The sequence below is a fragment of the Callorhinus ursinus genome, unplaced genomic scaffold (genome assembly GCF_003265705.2).
Source record: "Callorhinus ursinus isolate GAN/ISIS: 27379988/994484 unplaced genomic scaffold, GSC_fseal_2.0 scaffold4, whole genome shotgun sequence".
In the NCBI taxonomy this organism is placed as follows: Eukaryota; Metazoa; Chordata; class Mammalia; order Carnivora; family Otariidae; genus Callorhinus; species Callorhinus ursinus.
Window position 1 is genome coordinate 88,782,698 of NW_027397066.1, and position 15,741 is coordinate 88,798,438.

General features: G+C 43.0%; 1 protein-coding gene across 8 annotated transcripts in view; it reads right to left on the minus strand.

The window, feature by feature from the left end:
* Window positions 1–14,295, minus strand: part of LEF1 (lymphoid enhancer binding factor 1) — a 119,145-nt gene extending 104,850 nt beyond the window's left edge. For 2 of the 8 annotated variants that reach the window (XM_073892093.1, XM_073892094.1), the window contains exons 1-3: window positions 12,733–14,295; window positions 10,170–10,236; window positions 8,628–8,761 (exon numbers count right to left, since the gene is read on the minus strand). In XM_073892093.1, coding sequence (XP_073748194.1) covers window positions 8,628–8,761; window positions 10,170–10,236; window positions 12,733–12,945 — 414 coding nt within the window. In that variant the 5' untranslated portion in view covers window positions 12,946–14,295. Of the gene's footprint in view, window positions 1–8,627; window positions 8,762–10,169; window positions 10,237–11,407; window positions 11,441–12,732 lie in introns of those variants that run through there. The other 6 variants (XM_025873690.2, XM_025873691.2, XM_025873688.2 and 3 more) reach the window with 5 other exon arrangements.
* Between the last annotated feature and the right edge of the window lie 1,446 nt (window positions 14,296–15,741).

Consider the following 15,741-nt stretch of genomic DNA (forward strand, 5'->3'; position numbering starts at 1 on the left):
CAGGCTTTGTGCCATCTGAGTTTCACATCAACCACGTAAAGTAGGCAAGCAAGATATTAATAGGCTGTCTTATAAATGAGGAAACAAAGGTCGATGAAAGTTAAGTACCTCCCCATAGCTCTGAGGAAGAATGATGGACTTGGGACCACCCCACAGGTCTCTGACATCTCACCCAGTACTGCTCTTCTCCACAGGCTCCCCTTCACAGAGGACTGCCTACCTCCACCTGCGCAGGACTCAAACATGCTCTCAACATTGCGGAAGGGCACAATTTATAGTACACACTGGCCCAGAAAAGTCAGCACTGATATTGCCAGATCTATTTAGAAAGAGCACACAGAATTTTTTAATATCTGGAAATACCGCGTGTTGCTGAAAAAAAAAAAGTCCTTTCTATCTGGAAAAGAATAAAACTAAACTGAAAAGCATTAACCATATTATACTAAAACATAATTGAAGGTGGTTTTCTTTTTTTACTATTATATTTGCATCTCAAGCACCCTTTGGAAGAAAGTGTTTCTATCACCTCTTTTTCTTCAATTAGGTTTCTAGAACTAAGTAAAAAAGTTTATGACCAGTCCTCATATGAGGGTCCAGTCTCTTTCTTTTCTCATTATTGCAGCGAACTCCTGGCTGACTGGCTGACCTGTTATTTGGACACTTAACAGTCTGTAAGGAGCAACTTTGACTTTCTCATTAAAGACTCTAGTCTAATGTTCTCTCACTCCTTTCACTGATGCAACAAATCAGAGAAAAAGTAAAATAATAAAATACTAATGATTATTTAGCAGACGTTGTCAGATTTTGCTTTTCACATAGCATTTGATTTGATAAGAGAGAGATCACTTGGAAATATCCAAAAAAAAAAAAAAAACATGAAAAATTTCTAGTACATTTTTTATTCAGCAAATCTATTGAAGTGTCTATTCTGTGCTAGGCTGAATGGAACTATCTCATAATTCATCAGCAGTCATCAACTATCATCAAGAGTGGATAGGTTGTACTGTAAAATTTTTCAGGATTGAAAAAAAAGGACTTATAAAAGTATCTTAGTATGTCAGCATTTAAAAATTTGTTTTGGGGGGCACCTGGGTGGCTCAGTTGATTAAGCATCTGATTCCTGATCTCAGCTCGGGTCATGATCTCAGGGTCTTGAGTTCAAGCCCTGTATAGCGTGGAGCCCACTTAAAAATTTTGTTTTGTCAATCTCCGGGTTTTAGAGGGGAGAGGGGAGGGGGGATTGTTAGCCTGGTGATGGGTATTAAGGAGGGCACGTAATGTATGGAGCACTGGGTGTTATATGAAAACAATGAATCGTGGATCACTACATAAAAAACTAATGATGTATTGTATGGTGAATAACATAAAATAATAAAAAATTTTTTTTGTTTTGTTTTGTTTTGGTAACTGTCTCATTCAAAAGTTAACAATAATAAAGGAAAATTAAAGCTACACCAAAGCTGCTCCTCTTTTTACATTACAGAGCCTTCCCTTTATCTACCCCTCATGCAACCTTTCTCTATGTTGAGAAAAGAAGCAACAGCCCTCTTTCTTAAAGTGAACATAACATCAACAATAAATTACTGTGATGAACATCAAAACTTGATTCTGAAAAACTATCGAGTTTCATATAGAATTATTTGTGGGCATAACTAGAAACAGTGGTCAACAATCAAAAGGTTTTTAGTCTACTTGCCCCTAGTTAGCTGCAAAAATAAAAGACATTTCTTGGGGCGCCTGGGTGGCTCAGTTGGTTAAGCGACTGCCTTCGGCTCAGGTCATGATCCCGGGTCCTGAGATCGAGCCCCGCATCGGGCTCCCTGCTCCGCGGGAAGCCTGCTTCTCCCTCTCCCACTCCCCCTGCTTGTGTTCCCTCTCTTGCTGTCTCTCTGTCAAATAAATAAATAAAATCCTTAAAATAAATAAAAATAAAAGACATTTCTAGACTCTCTATGATACATCTCTTCCAGTCACAGTTCTCCTAAGATGGGAAAAAGGGGACAGGTAAGCAAAATCCCTGTTGGCTCTATAATGCCCTTGCAATATTCCCCACACAAATTCCCAGTGAGCTTTGTGAGTGATCTACACAGAGCAAGCAGTTAATTTCAGCAGGTTTACAAATTTAGCTAGAGTGGGTATTGTGTGTAAATGTGTCATTTCACAGAGACTTTAAAATCCCCTGAACATCCTGTTAAATATCTGCAAATAGTCCGGCTAGATTGGCTACATTACCAAATCTCTGCAATTAGCAATCCCTATTTCCTATTCATCCTTTACTCAACTCCCCACTCTCCCCTTCAGTGTATTTTAATACCCCTACCTGTCTACCCCTAAATCCCATCCAAACTTTGTGGTTGGTCTCTAGGTCATTTTCTGGTTTTGCATCTCCAAATGTTATAAAGATTGAATCATTTATACACCTAAAATGACTTAAGAGCTTGTAGCAAAGTCTACAGGTCTTATACTGTGACTTCATAAGGTCATATTAAAAAAATAATCATGATCTAAAAAATATTTTTAAAAGTACTTAAAGTCCAATGGCTGCCTTTTCCAAATGAGTAAGGACTTGTCAGGACAGAACAAAGCAGTACAAGTCTCTTGATTACTACAATATTAGCTTTTTTTTTTTTTTAAAGATTTTATTTATTTGACAGGGAGACACAGTGAGAGGAAACACAAGCAGGGGGAGTGGGAGAGGGAGAAGCAGCCTTCCCGAGAAGCAGGAGCCCGATGTGGGGCTCCATCCCAGGACCCTGGGATCATGACCTGAGCCAAAGGCAGACACTTAACGACTGAGCCACCCAGGCAGCGCCAGTATTACCTTTCTATAGACTCTCTCAGTTTGGCATAATCACTTAAGTAATCATTTTATTTTATTTTATTTTAGTAGCGGGGGGCTTGAACTCATGACTCTGAGATCAAGACCTGAGCTGAGATCAAGAGTAGGTCGCTTAATCCACTAAGCCACCCAGGTGCTCCTTAAGTAATAATTTTAAAGATACACAAGTTTTAAATGAATATCTTCTTTTTTTCCCTTAAGATTATATTTATTTATTTGACAGAGAGAGAGAGATCACAAGGGGGGGGGGGCAGAGGTCGAGGGAGAAGCAGGCTCCTGGCAGAGCATGGAGCCCGATGCAGGGCTCGATCCCAGGACCCTGGGATCATGACCTGAGCCGAAGGCAGACGCTTAATGACTGAGCCACCCAGGCAACCCTGAATATCTTCTTTTTGAAAAACTTCACTCCTTGACAGTAGTACCTATATAATGCTGAGGTCTACTTTTGCCTGGGAATAAAACATGTGCTTTTCTGCTAACCTATGGAACAGTGCTGGCTTATTTTCCCTTTAAATTCTGAGTCTCTCTTGAAATCAAAGGGAAACCAGTTTTATAAAATTCCAATCATGTCTATAATACATAAATGAGGAACAAAGGAGTCAGACAGGAATGGAATGATCTGACTGACTAAAGAAATGTCAGTCACATAAACCAAAAATGGTTCTGCTTAGAGAACTAACAGGATTAGTCAAAAACAGATACAACAACAAAACCAGACTCAAAAACTGGAAATTTTTCTCAGTTGATATTATGAAAGAATACATGTGAGGCTACACATTCAAGTCCAGATGAACCTATTTGTGAGGTCCTATCTCTCTGTCCTGTTAAATCACAGAAGTCTGACTGCAAGAGAGACTGGATCAAAATACTGGGGTTGATGAGAGCAAGTTCAGGACCTGTATGGGGGCAGGGAGAGGGGTACTTGAAGAGTAAGATTTTCCGCAGGTTGGCTCAATGGTCTTGTTTTCATGAAAATGGGTTATTCTCATGTTTTTATGAATGAACATGAAATTTCTAGAGTCATTTCAAAAAAAACATAGCTGATTAAGGATCATACTTTGGCCGCACAAGTCATGCAAGTAGAGTATTATCTCCTGAAGGGTCATATGTAGGTAGTATGGCTCCCTGGGACACGTGAATAAGCAAACCGTTTGGTCATGAGATTATCTAAGATATGTGAAGTTGGGGGAGGAGGGGTGGCAACAGCTTCCAATTATTCTGACTGAGATCCTTCCCAACTTTATAGCAGCACAATTAAAAATAAATCAAACAGGAGAGTCTGAGGGCCCCGAGGAATTTCCCCACACATTCTCCTGATACCCACATTCAAATTTGAGATAAAACGTACCTTCTAATATTTAGCTTCTCCTACACTTAGGGTAAAGAGGAAAATGTAATATACTTAGCTTCAGGAAGTATGCAACTTAGAAAATTTAAAATAATTTATCACTAAGTCAAATTAAGTACCTTCTTATAGTAAGGTGATCACACTCCATCTTAAAAATCTTGCTCAAAATATAAGCCATAGTCTCCCTCTACTCTTGAATTATTATTTCTGTATTTTCAAAGCTATGCAGCAATGTGATGTACAGTGGTATAAAAATAAGCTTACTGATAAGTGTAAGCGCACTTAGTTCCTAATGCGAGATGTGACGATGACAAAAACCAAATTTAAGCTGTAAGTGAATACAAACATGGGGGTAGGTTAAGACAAAGTTATAACAGGTATAATTCTGTCCATCACAAATCAAAACGATGATTCCCTTAAGGTAAAAAACCATATAGTAGAAATGAGATTCTCAAAATAATGAAAAAAGAGCCCTTGAAACACCTTAACAGCAATGTATACTAAAAATAAGGAAAAAAGTAAAGATGAAATACAAGCTTCTTCCTTTCCCACCTAAAAACCCACCCTCAGAAAGAGCACAGAGAAACAAACCCAGTGAATTCAGCAGCACCGTGCTGACCAGGTGTTCCGCGGTCGCTGTGACCCAGCTGCTACATCTGCTGTAGCTTCCTGCACCAAGTCTGCTGCTTTGCCCTCCCCGAGCATCTGAAGAGAAATGACATGTTTCTCTTCAGAGGTGTTAAAAACTTGGGTTGCCTAAAGGACAGATGTAAGTTTGACACCTACGATTAATAACCACAGTGTATTAGGCCAGTGGGAACTTTCACTATGCTGAAGCCAGACAAACTCACTGCTCACACGGTACTCAGGCGCCCAAGTGCCAGGACCCAACGGAGGTAACAAACTATTTTTTTCTTTTAATACTTTACCATTGGCCTACAGGGATTGCCATAAATAAGATTCACAGAAAGGAAGGCTTAGGAGTAGGCTTTTAATAAGTTCTCTAGGGTCCTTGCTCTGAAATATTTAACAAGCTTCGGCATCTTCTTACTCTCTATGAAAACCACCAACTCAAGCCAAGGTTCACTGTGCTTTAGGAACGGACACCAAATGTGTACTTATTATAGGTGCTTTGTTAGGTCTGATTTATCTGAACCAAGAATTCTTATTTAAAATTCTGTGAGACATTCATAAGATTTCTGGTATAAACACACCTCTAAAAATTCCAGTTCTGAAAAATGTAATTAGCCAATTAAAATTTCCCCTTCAGAAGGAAAAAAGCTGGACTGGCAAAGATGGTTCGGTTCTCTCGAGTAGGTAATACTGTACTTAGGTCAGAGGTAAAAGCTGTGCAAGCATACGTAAGTCAGTGTTTGTCTAGAGCAGAGCAAAAGCGTACAGAATTGTTAAAATGAGCTACCAACAGAAACATTTCAGTGCATGCCAATTGGCCCTAGCAGCATATAGCTGAATTTATATGCAGTTACATACCAAGGGAAGATTTCTTTGTGAGGAAGAGGAGGTCAGGGCCCTCCCCCACCCCCAGAGGTTTTTCTAGTTCTCACACCTGCAGGCAGCAGATGCAGTAAACAAGCAGTTGTTTGTAATGCAAATTCAAGTAACGAGGATGCCTCGGGGCTGCTCCCACCTTAAGCCCAAACACAAATGGTCATCCTGCCCCTGACACTCTAGATGAAAACTTACCACTGAGGATGTCAGTTACACAAACACTAGGTCCTGCTAAGGACAGAGTTAAAGAGCAAGAAGTCACAAGCATGGTTAGGGGTGAATAAGAGAGGCTGCCTTCCGGTTAAAGTGTTTTGGATCGCAGACACATTAAAAACAGCTGTTGGGTATTAAAAACCAAAGACTACAATTCACTTCGGTCGGACCGTTAAAAAGAAAAATGGACATAGCCTTGTGGTTAAAAACTGAAAAACTTGTGTAATTGTGCAAACTGCAGAATATCGCCAAGAAAATATGTCTAAAATAAATACGTCCTAAATAAAATGTAACAGAATAAACCAAAGCAGCAGATAACAGGGTAAGGTAACTGCTTCCTGACCACACCTCTTTCCTGCACTCTACACCCACCAACATTTATTCTGGCCACAAATCTTTCCTAAACAATGAATGACTGTTCAATTCACTGACCTCAAAATTTTAATATATGTACTAACAATAAATACCTTCTATTCTACCAAAATTTCAAAATGATTAGCATGGGGGGAGGAGGGTAAGGGTGGCTGGAGAGACCTAAAGCAGAAAATGCTGATTAAGAGAAGAGATGCCTAATTTTCAAGATGCTTAGGGATAATATATGAATACCAGTAGATTTTTATTACATTGACTTTTAATAAATTATTGTTTTGAAAGGAGAAATGGCTGAACTAAGGAATAAATCCCACAAATACTTATTAAGCATTAACTGTTTACAGCTGAAAAGTGTTTAAGATCGTTTTAGTGGTTATTTTCTGTTGTTACCAAGTCAGAGACTATAATTTAGATTTGTCAGAAAGATTATTTGTTGTTCTCAAAAGTCTTTCAACAGAAATCTTCAATTATTCCTTATCTAAAACATATTCTCCTCCTCAAAAACAAACAAACAAAAAACACAAAAAAATAGCCCAACTATAAAAAAAGTATCTGATATGTTTGCATATTTAGTTCAACAAATATAAAAATCTACAAATTTTAAAACTCAGAGGCATTTATTTGGGAGTGGTCCCTAAATATTAAACTGTATTTGCTTTGATTAATCACTTTTTAGGCAGGAGATTCGTATGTACCACACAGACATCTCTATCATTAAATATCTGAAAAGCCTTTTAAAATAAAACGTGAAAACACTATTTCCTATAACAACCATCATAAGATCTCCAAGATCACCATTTTAACTATTATATGAAAATCAGAAATATCTCATTCCCTACTTGAAAGTTCAAGTATCTTTTTGAAATTTATGGAAAAATAATTACAGGAACTTCTAAATCACAGTGCCACATCAAGTGGTTATATTCCATGTACCTGTCATTCTAACAATTGAAGACTACAAATAATCACACAAATACTCTTGTTCATAATCGATTCCTCTCTGCTACTTTGGTGAATCTTTTAGATCCCAGATTGTGTTCACTGAGGTATTAACAACAGTACTTTCCCTAGATGTCCGTGATTTTATTTTTTTTCCACTTAATGGAAGCACTGGGCTAATAAGGCAAAGACCATAGGTTCCATTTTCACAATCCTAGATTTGTTTCCCTTAAGGGTCAGTCAGACTGAAACCCTAATCCCCAAGACCCTGCATACATACATGTTCTTCATTGGGGGTTAGGTGGTAGAGGGAGAAAAAGGCTGAAATAGGGCAAATATATTGATGGATCAGTGAAAATCCATCACTACCACAGGAGGGACGACTCTCAGGGAGAACTCCATCACCAGCACATTTCATATTCACGTACTACGTAAGTTACCCTTTAGATGTTTTCCTACTATATAAATGACATTTCCACTTCTCAACAAAAGAAAAATATCATCAAATAACATATCTGAAATTCTTCAAAGTGCTAAACATTTGATGCAGTTATGTTGCCACTGCATTTTTAGAACTTTAAAAGTTAACTGAGCCATGAGATAAAAAGGACAATTTTCATTAGGGTTATCTTCAAGTGATATTTTCTCAACAATTGACAATAAAGTAAAAATAACTCATCCCCACCCCCCCAACTGATTTTTTTTAAAAGATCTGAGAGAGAAAGAGAAAGCAGGGGGAGGAGCAGACAGAGAGGTAGAGGGAGAGTCTCAAGCAGATTCTGTGCTAAGCACAGAGCCCGACTAGGGGCTCCGTCTCATGACCCTGAGATCAGGACCTGAGCTGAAACCAACAGTCAGTCTTTAACTGGCTGAGCCATCCAGGTGCTCCGCTCCGCTCCCCCCCCCCATCCCCCAGCAACTGATTTTTAAAAAACATCAGGAATACAATAAAACAAGACATGGTCTTAAAAGCTGAAGTAACACTCTAAATGTTCAGCCCCAAATGAGGTAAAGTAGTTCTGATTCTAGATAGCTTGTGGGCAGTGCAAGTTATACAGTACTTAGTTAACTGAAAAATTAAATCAATTTTTTCCTCTCATCAGCATAAACAGCACAATACTCATAAAATCATGAATTTGTTGATTTCACTTTACTTGATTTCATGATAACTGGTGATCTGTTATTTATTAACCTTAAACAATAAGCCAAAAGCTAAATTCCAAGTGTAAGACATCAAAAGCAGCACGCTTTTAAGGCAGCCATTCTTCACAGCAGGTCTTACTTAGTAATGACTGGTCACATACAATGAAACTATTTCTGATGTGTTTTAAAAAACAACTATTTTGCTAAAATACAAATTAACTTGCACTTCTGAAAATAATTTGCCAACATCAGCGTGTTACTCACTGTTCTTGGGATGGGTGGAGAAAGAGATCCATTTGACATGTATGGGTCATTATTCATATTTGGCATCATAATGTACCCAGAATAACTCGAGTAGGAGGGTCCCTTATTGTAGAGGCCTCCATCTGGATGCTTTCCTGGGAGAATCCAAATAACAATCAATAATGCATTGACTTCCTTTTTATATCAGTGCATTTTTCATCTGAAAATCTAATAGTTCTATGACAAATCAGACGTGTTTACAAAATACTGTAACTGAATTATTATGCTCTATTTTAGATTGACAGTATTTATTCTCTTAAATGGCTTAGCAGTGAAACAGATGTTTTAAAAACATGTGGTTCAATTTACTTCCACTACTGACTGGTGTTTTTACAAAAATAAGTGTTATTCATCTAACTTAATTTGTTCTAAAACTAGCAAACTGGCCCAAGAAATACAGACACATGAAAGAAAACACACAAACCTAAAGCTGTATTATAAACATATTAGGCCATCTAGCTATCCACACACACATAAATATTTACACACCTGAAGTTTTGAGCAAACTCAAAAATTCTACCTGTGCTTCTAGATTTCTAGAAAATTTCTAGATTTTCCTGAGGGAAAGAGCTGTATCTAGTATATATGGGCAACTACCAAATTTATGAAGGATTAACTCCAAGAGACTTAATTTTATATACTATACCATTCTGCCAAAGAAATGTGTGTTTAATATACGCCTTTCTTCTCTTTAATCTGTGTAAATACTCTGTAGCTCAGAAGGAAGTCTGATATTATAGTTTTCTTCCCTTCTTCTCCTGGCTGACATTTTGTATGAATACTTTATTCTGGTCAAACCAATTGTAAGTAAAGGAGAACAGAGAATGCAGACTATCCGACAAGAAAACCATATAGATTATTATTTTAAAGTCACATGGAGTTCTAGCTAAATCTAAAAAATATATGCAATTTTTATAGTTTTGAGCAGGAATTAGAAATGGGGAGAAAATCTATCATCTTCCATATGCAAAGTTCCTAATTTTAAGAATAAAGTTTTATATTTTTACAAATTAGATTCTGATTTACTGAGTCATATTTAGTCTGTGCATTCACTGCCTGCCTTCTCACTACAATAAGAAACAGCAATTTTACAAATGAAAATCCATTTGAAACTATTCTTGTTGTAAAACAAATTGGTATAGACTGTCACGCTGGAACAATGCAGAAAAAAATACTAAAGGTCTAAGCCAATTAGAACTTGGGCTAAAATAAGGAAAAGCGGAAAACTTATTATAGACATTTCCCCTTCCACATTGAATCTGGAAGCCAACTAAAACCCAAAGGCCCCTAACTCATTCAAAGACAGTTTTTAAATTATGTAAATATACATGAGAAATAGGCAGTAAGTTTCCTGGGTTTTTTTCCCCATTTTGTTAAAATAGTGGGCACAGTCTTATCACAACTGATGCCCGTTTCTTGGACTCAAAAATCACAAATCTACCTATATTCAAAAACTGCACATATTAAATGATAAACCCGGGAGAAGTAGAATTAGGGTCTTACCATCATCAGGGTGTTCTCTGGCCTTGTCGTGGTAGGACTCCTGAGAGGTTTGTGCTTGTCTGGCCACCTAACAGCAAGAATCCCCGTCCCCGAAATAAAGAAAATCAACTTTGAGTTTGTGATTAAGCATGTGTCCACTGGTAATTCAAAGGAGGAGGGCTGGGTGCAACTCAATCTACCTATTTTATTAATCTAAGAGGGGTAAGGCTAGGGTTGGAAACCTGGAAATCTGTTGCTTTTTCTTTTCAACACATATTTTTGAGTGATTATTATGTACCCAGGACTAGAAAGCATAAGTGAGAGTAACAAAAACAATAACAGTATAGTAAATTTGGGAAAGCTCCACACACTGCTCTGACTGCTGACTGCTGCAGAGCATCCCGGCTGCTTGGATACCTAGTATGATAGGAGTTTGATTTAATGGGGTTCATCATTTTGATAGCTCCTTTAAACCCCTGTTCACAGTCAATCGGAGCTGATTAAAGTCAGGCAGAAATATCACTTTACAACTATAAGGACATTTTAAATAAAAAACTAGGAACTCACATTTAAGGGTCTTAAGGCAAGTGTCCCAAGCCAGTCCCAGCAGAAGCCCCCCTCCTTAAAACCTACCACAGCTAGCTCAAGCCCAAGCTGAAGCTGACCAAAAAAAGTGAACTATTCTGTCGTTAAAGGGAGGAAAATTTGAGAGTTGGGTTATAAACATCTAAAAGGTAGCCCAGCTAATATCAGTTCTGGTAACCACCATCCACCCAGACTCAACCACGTGCAAATCAGTGGTATTACCCATTCACCATCTTCCCTGGTCTGCCCCATGCCCACTTACTACCTCAGCAAAGATTAACAAAGCCCTAATCCCTGGGTTCTATGCTTCAAGCTGCAAGACCCTTCTTCCCAGAGCAAAAAGAGAAAACGTGAACTGGGTGGCAAATTTATTTATGGAATAAGGACGGACAAGCAAAATGAGCAGAAAGAAAAAGAGGCTGCTCTACAAATATGAGAGTCTGGCCTCTAAGTGTTTTGGATGTTACTTGGTTCCTTGGACGTATGTCCCTCCAGGTAACCTCCTCCCCCCAGTACATATTCACAAACCTTTTAAGTGGGTTTGGGTGCACCCTAGCCCCCCCGCACCCCGGTCCCCTTCAAATTGGCATGTTGGGGTGAAAGATTCGAGGATAACGAACACCCGTGTGTTCTCCTTAGAACCCAGGCCCCCAGCCTTACAAATGAGTACTCACCCCTGCCATTGGTATAAAGAAGGTAACTCTGAAGTGTTCTTAAACATGTTGTTTAAAACCCAAAATGTCCCCGCCCCCAAAACCACACGCTTTCATTTTGGGGGCAGAAGGATGCCATTTAAGGGAAAAGGGTATACCCTCCAAGTTTCTTTGGAGGGAAAAAGCGTTGGTGAAATCATTTGAGTAGTCAGGACTTTTCTACCGGATTTCCTCCAAAGCGTTTCCCAGTTGTTAAACCAGGGTGGCCAGTGGAAGTGTCGGGTATCAGGGTCCATCCGCCCACCCCACCCCCCTTTCTGAAACTCTCCACCGCCTGAAATAGCCCTTCCGCGCGGTCCTGCTTGCGGCTTTCTCTCGCCTGTACGCACGTGTCTCTATTTACTCTACTTGGGTTACCTGCGCTATCGCCGGCAGCGGGCCAGGAGATCAGATAAAGCGCTTTCCACCCTCCCCTGAGTGGGTGCCCTGACTTCCGCCACATCTCGACTCTGACTCTCTTTTCGTCTACAAAGATTTAAGGCCTGATTCGGGCACAAACTTACCCGAAATATAAGCGCTTTTTAACTTTAAGTGGCCGGGATTGGAGAAAACTAGCGTTGCCGGCGGTACCGGGAGGGCCCCCCCTTCGGAGGGGGAGGGGTGGCTCGGCTGGGGGCGCCCACGGCTCCCAGCAGCCGGCCCGGGCGCTGGGACTCCGGCAGCCGCAGAGACCCAGGCGCACGCCCCCTCGGCTGGCTGGCTCCGCGCGAACCCCGCTCTGCGGCGGTTGGGACCGCCCCGCCTGTCCCCGGCCCACGCCCGCCTCCCCTTCCTCTCAGCCAGCGGCTCTGCTCATCTCTACCTAAGCTTTGGTGGTTTAACGCACTTTTGCAGAGACATCTACCGAGAGAGCTAGCGGGTGCACTTTGTTTTCCGTTCCACGGAAGAACTTCTCAGTGTTGTTCAGACACCCTGGCTTTAACGCGTCGCACTCTCTCAACCCCACTAAAAAGTCCGCAAGCGAAACGTTATGGGTTAAGGGCAGCTTCTCCTACCCACAAACCAACAATTCAGTCATCGAACCTCAGAACTGATCTACTTGGAATACCCTTCCCTGCACACTCCACCTCCCACCGACACCAACACACGCACGCACGCACGCACGCAGGCATACACACAGGAAGAATGTTGACCAGGGGCCCATCCAACTCCCCCCACCCCCACCCCAGCAAACGAGGGACCTACTCGGGACCCGTCAGTCGAGGCTCCCCGGCGCCTTCCCTCCTTCTCTGCTCTTCCCCGGGACCCGCCACGCTTCACGGACCTCCGGGCAGCGGCCCGCTCACCTCGTGTCCGTTGCTGGCCGGGATGATTTCAGACTCGTTAACCAAGGAGGACTTGATGTCGGCTAAGTCGCCTTCCTCTTCGGGGTGACTGATTTCTGCGAAGATTTTCTCCTTCTGAGGATCGCCCTCATCTTTGAAGGGGATCATCTCGTCGGTGGCGCAGAGTTCCGGGTCTCCCCCGCCGCCGCCGCCGGCCCCGGAGAGTTGGGGCATCCCGACCACTCTATAATCTCCGCTCCGCTGGAGGAGCACCCGAGGCGACAGCAGGAAAGACAGGGGGTCAACGACAGAGGGAGGAGGAAAAGGAGAACTGGAAGGATGCGTGAGGGAGAAGAGCAGGCGGAAACCCGGCCGGCGGCCCCGCGGCCCGAGCAGCTGCGGCGGTGCCCAAGCCCCGGCAGCCGCCCGTGCCTTCCCGCTCCGCGGAGACCGGCGCCGACGCCCGCCCTCGAGGCCGAAGGGCACGGGGCTGCTAAGGCCGCCGCAGCCGACGCCTCTGGGGGCGTCTGAGCTGTGTGGCGCGTGCTAGGCTAGGCTGCCCCGGCGGCCACCCCACGCCCCCGGCGTCTCCAGGGTCTGCGCGCGGAGGACGCCGGTTCCGGAGGAGGCACGACTCTCCCAAGTGCAGAGGAGGGTCCGTCGGCGCGTCTCTAGGCAAACCTCTCCACCCTAGCTTCCTCGGTGGCCGATTTGGAGTTTGTTTTCCGAGAAAGGAGGCAAGCTGGGCAAAAAGTCTCCGTTTGCCCCAGCAGAGAAGGTGCAAGGAGAATCAGAAAATAACGAAATGTCCACTTCCTGGAGAGTAAAAAAAAAAAAAAAAATTAAAGAGCCACGCGGGTTGAGATGTCCGTTTTAGAGCTTCTTATTTCCTTCCCTTTCGCTTCAGTTTTCCTTCTCCAGGCGCATTTAATCTGCTGGAGGAGGAGAAGGTGGGGGAGGAGTAGGAGGGAACAGAAAGAGAAGAAGTTTGCCAAGAATAAAGTTTGTGCCGGCGAGCGCTGGGAGTCGGCAGTGAAGGGTACCGCGGGGTCTCAGGGAGTCACAGCAGGGGCCTCGGACCCAAATGCTTCTGCCCGGAGCTCCAGCCGACACACAAACACACAGCCGGACCCCTCTTTGTTCCCGGCTCGAGTTTCTCAGCCTGGCGCTCTTGCTCGCCGCTCTCCACGCCTCCGCCGGGCCGCTCTGTCAAAGCAAAGAGCTGCACCCTTCGGGTTCGCCTGGCCGAGGGGAGGGGGCGGGTGCCCCGAGCTTGGCCGTGTTCGAGGCTCCGGGCGCGTCCCGGCTCCTCCGACCGTGAGTGCTCAGACCAGGTCCCTCCTCCGCACCCTGCCCCGCAGGTGAGCGGCTGCGCCTCCCCACCGCTTCTCCTCCTCCCGCGCCTCGCTGGCGCTGAAAAGCTACCCACTTGCGTCGCTTCTCCTCCCCCTCCCCTCCCCCGCCTCCAGCTCTCCTTGGCCGCCCGCTGGGGAAGGGGGGGCGGCGAGAAGGAGGTGGTGATTGAGGACTTCTTTTTTCTTTTCCCAGAGCCTGTAGGACGAGTCCTATTTGTGTGTGTGTGTGTGTGTGTGTGTGTGTGTGTGTGTGTGTGTGTGTGCGCGCGCGCGCGCGCGCGCCTAGAGGAAAGGATCAAGCAACTCGCTGAGAGAAGGAAGGATCCGGCGCTTCCTGTACCCCACGGAGAAGCACCCTTTCCCCGCGTGAAATTGACAAGAAACTCTGCCCGAACGCCTTAACTTCATCATCTAAGTATCTCTTCTCTTGTACCCCCCATACCTTCCTTGCCAGTCTCTCCCGCCCCCCCCCTTCCCGCCTCTCTCTCTCTCTCTCTCTCCCTTCCTCCCTCCCTTTGGCAGGGCAACGAAGATGAAAGAGAAGCCGCCGCAGCTGTGATCGACACCACGTTGATAGATGCTCTGACAGAGCGGATGAGGCGGGAATTGGGGACAGAGAGAAGGAAAAGGGGAAAATAGAGATTGCTCAACTAAGAAAATGGAAACAAGAAGGACAAGGAAGAGAGTTGTGGCTTTCCTAAAATATGTCGAAGGACAAGGGAGCACATGCTAGCAAAAATTAAATCTCCAGTCTTACCGAGAAAAATAGGACAAAGAAAAAACTGAAGACTGGATCTTAATTACTGCCTTTTTAAACAAGATCTCTTTCTGTGCATCCTCACCATGGGATGTACAGAGAAAGTTGCTCTAGATCGCTTGTGGATTTGGGGAGGTACACGCCACAATGTATGGGAACCTCATAGAGAATGAAAAATCAACCCAAGAAGGGAGAGAGAAGAAGGCAAAAGGACCCAGGAGAGGGATGCCAGTAGAGGGAGGGAGGACCGGACAGTCTCTGGCACCTCGGACTGCGCACTCAAAGAGACCCTTGAAGATGCAAATCCGAATCCAACCTCAAAAATTCCCCAGCCTCCACCATCTCTTTGATGAATTTTGTACAAGGACAGGACTTTTAAGGAGATGCTTTGTGAAAGTTACAGTATAAGCGAAGCTGAAGTTTGAAAACACAAATTACATTTTGTTCCTTGGCTCTCAAACCCCCTCAGTTAAAAATCCAGGCAAAATCATTATACCTAATACACTAGCCATCTGTAAAACCTCAGAACAGTAAACAAGAGGCAGGAAAAATGTCTCCATCTACCTTAAAGTGAAAATAAGGAAAACTCTACAAAATCAGACTTTAGCTCTATTTTATAGGAACAGTCATGTAAAGATCCCTCTTTCCCTAAGGAAAAAAATGCATGCTGCTGGACATTATATAAGTAAAGACCTTAACAGTGCTCCAAATGAGCACTTAAAACTTTGACTAGGGATGGGAAATTTACTAAAAAGCAATTTTAAAAACTATCAAAGGGTTCAATTGGTCACATACAGAATGGTCAGTTGTCACACATTCTATTTGGGAGATTGGAGCAAAATTAAGGATCTGGTGATGGAAGCCAGGAAGAGTAAAACATTAAATATACTTTAAATAGCTGAAAATGCAAAGCCTTAG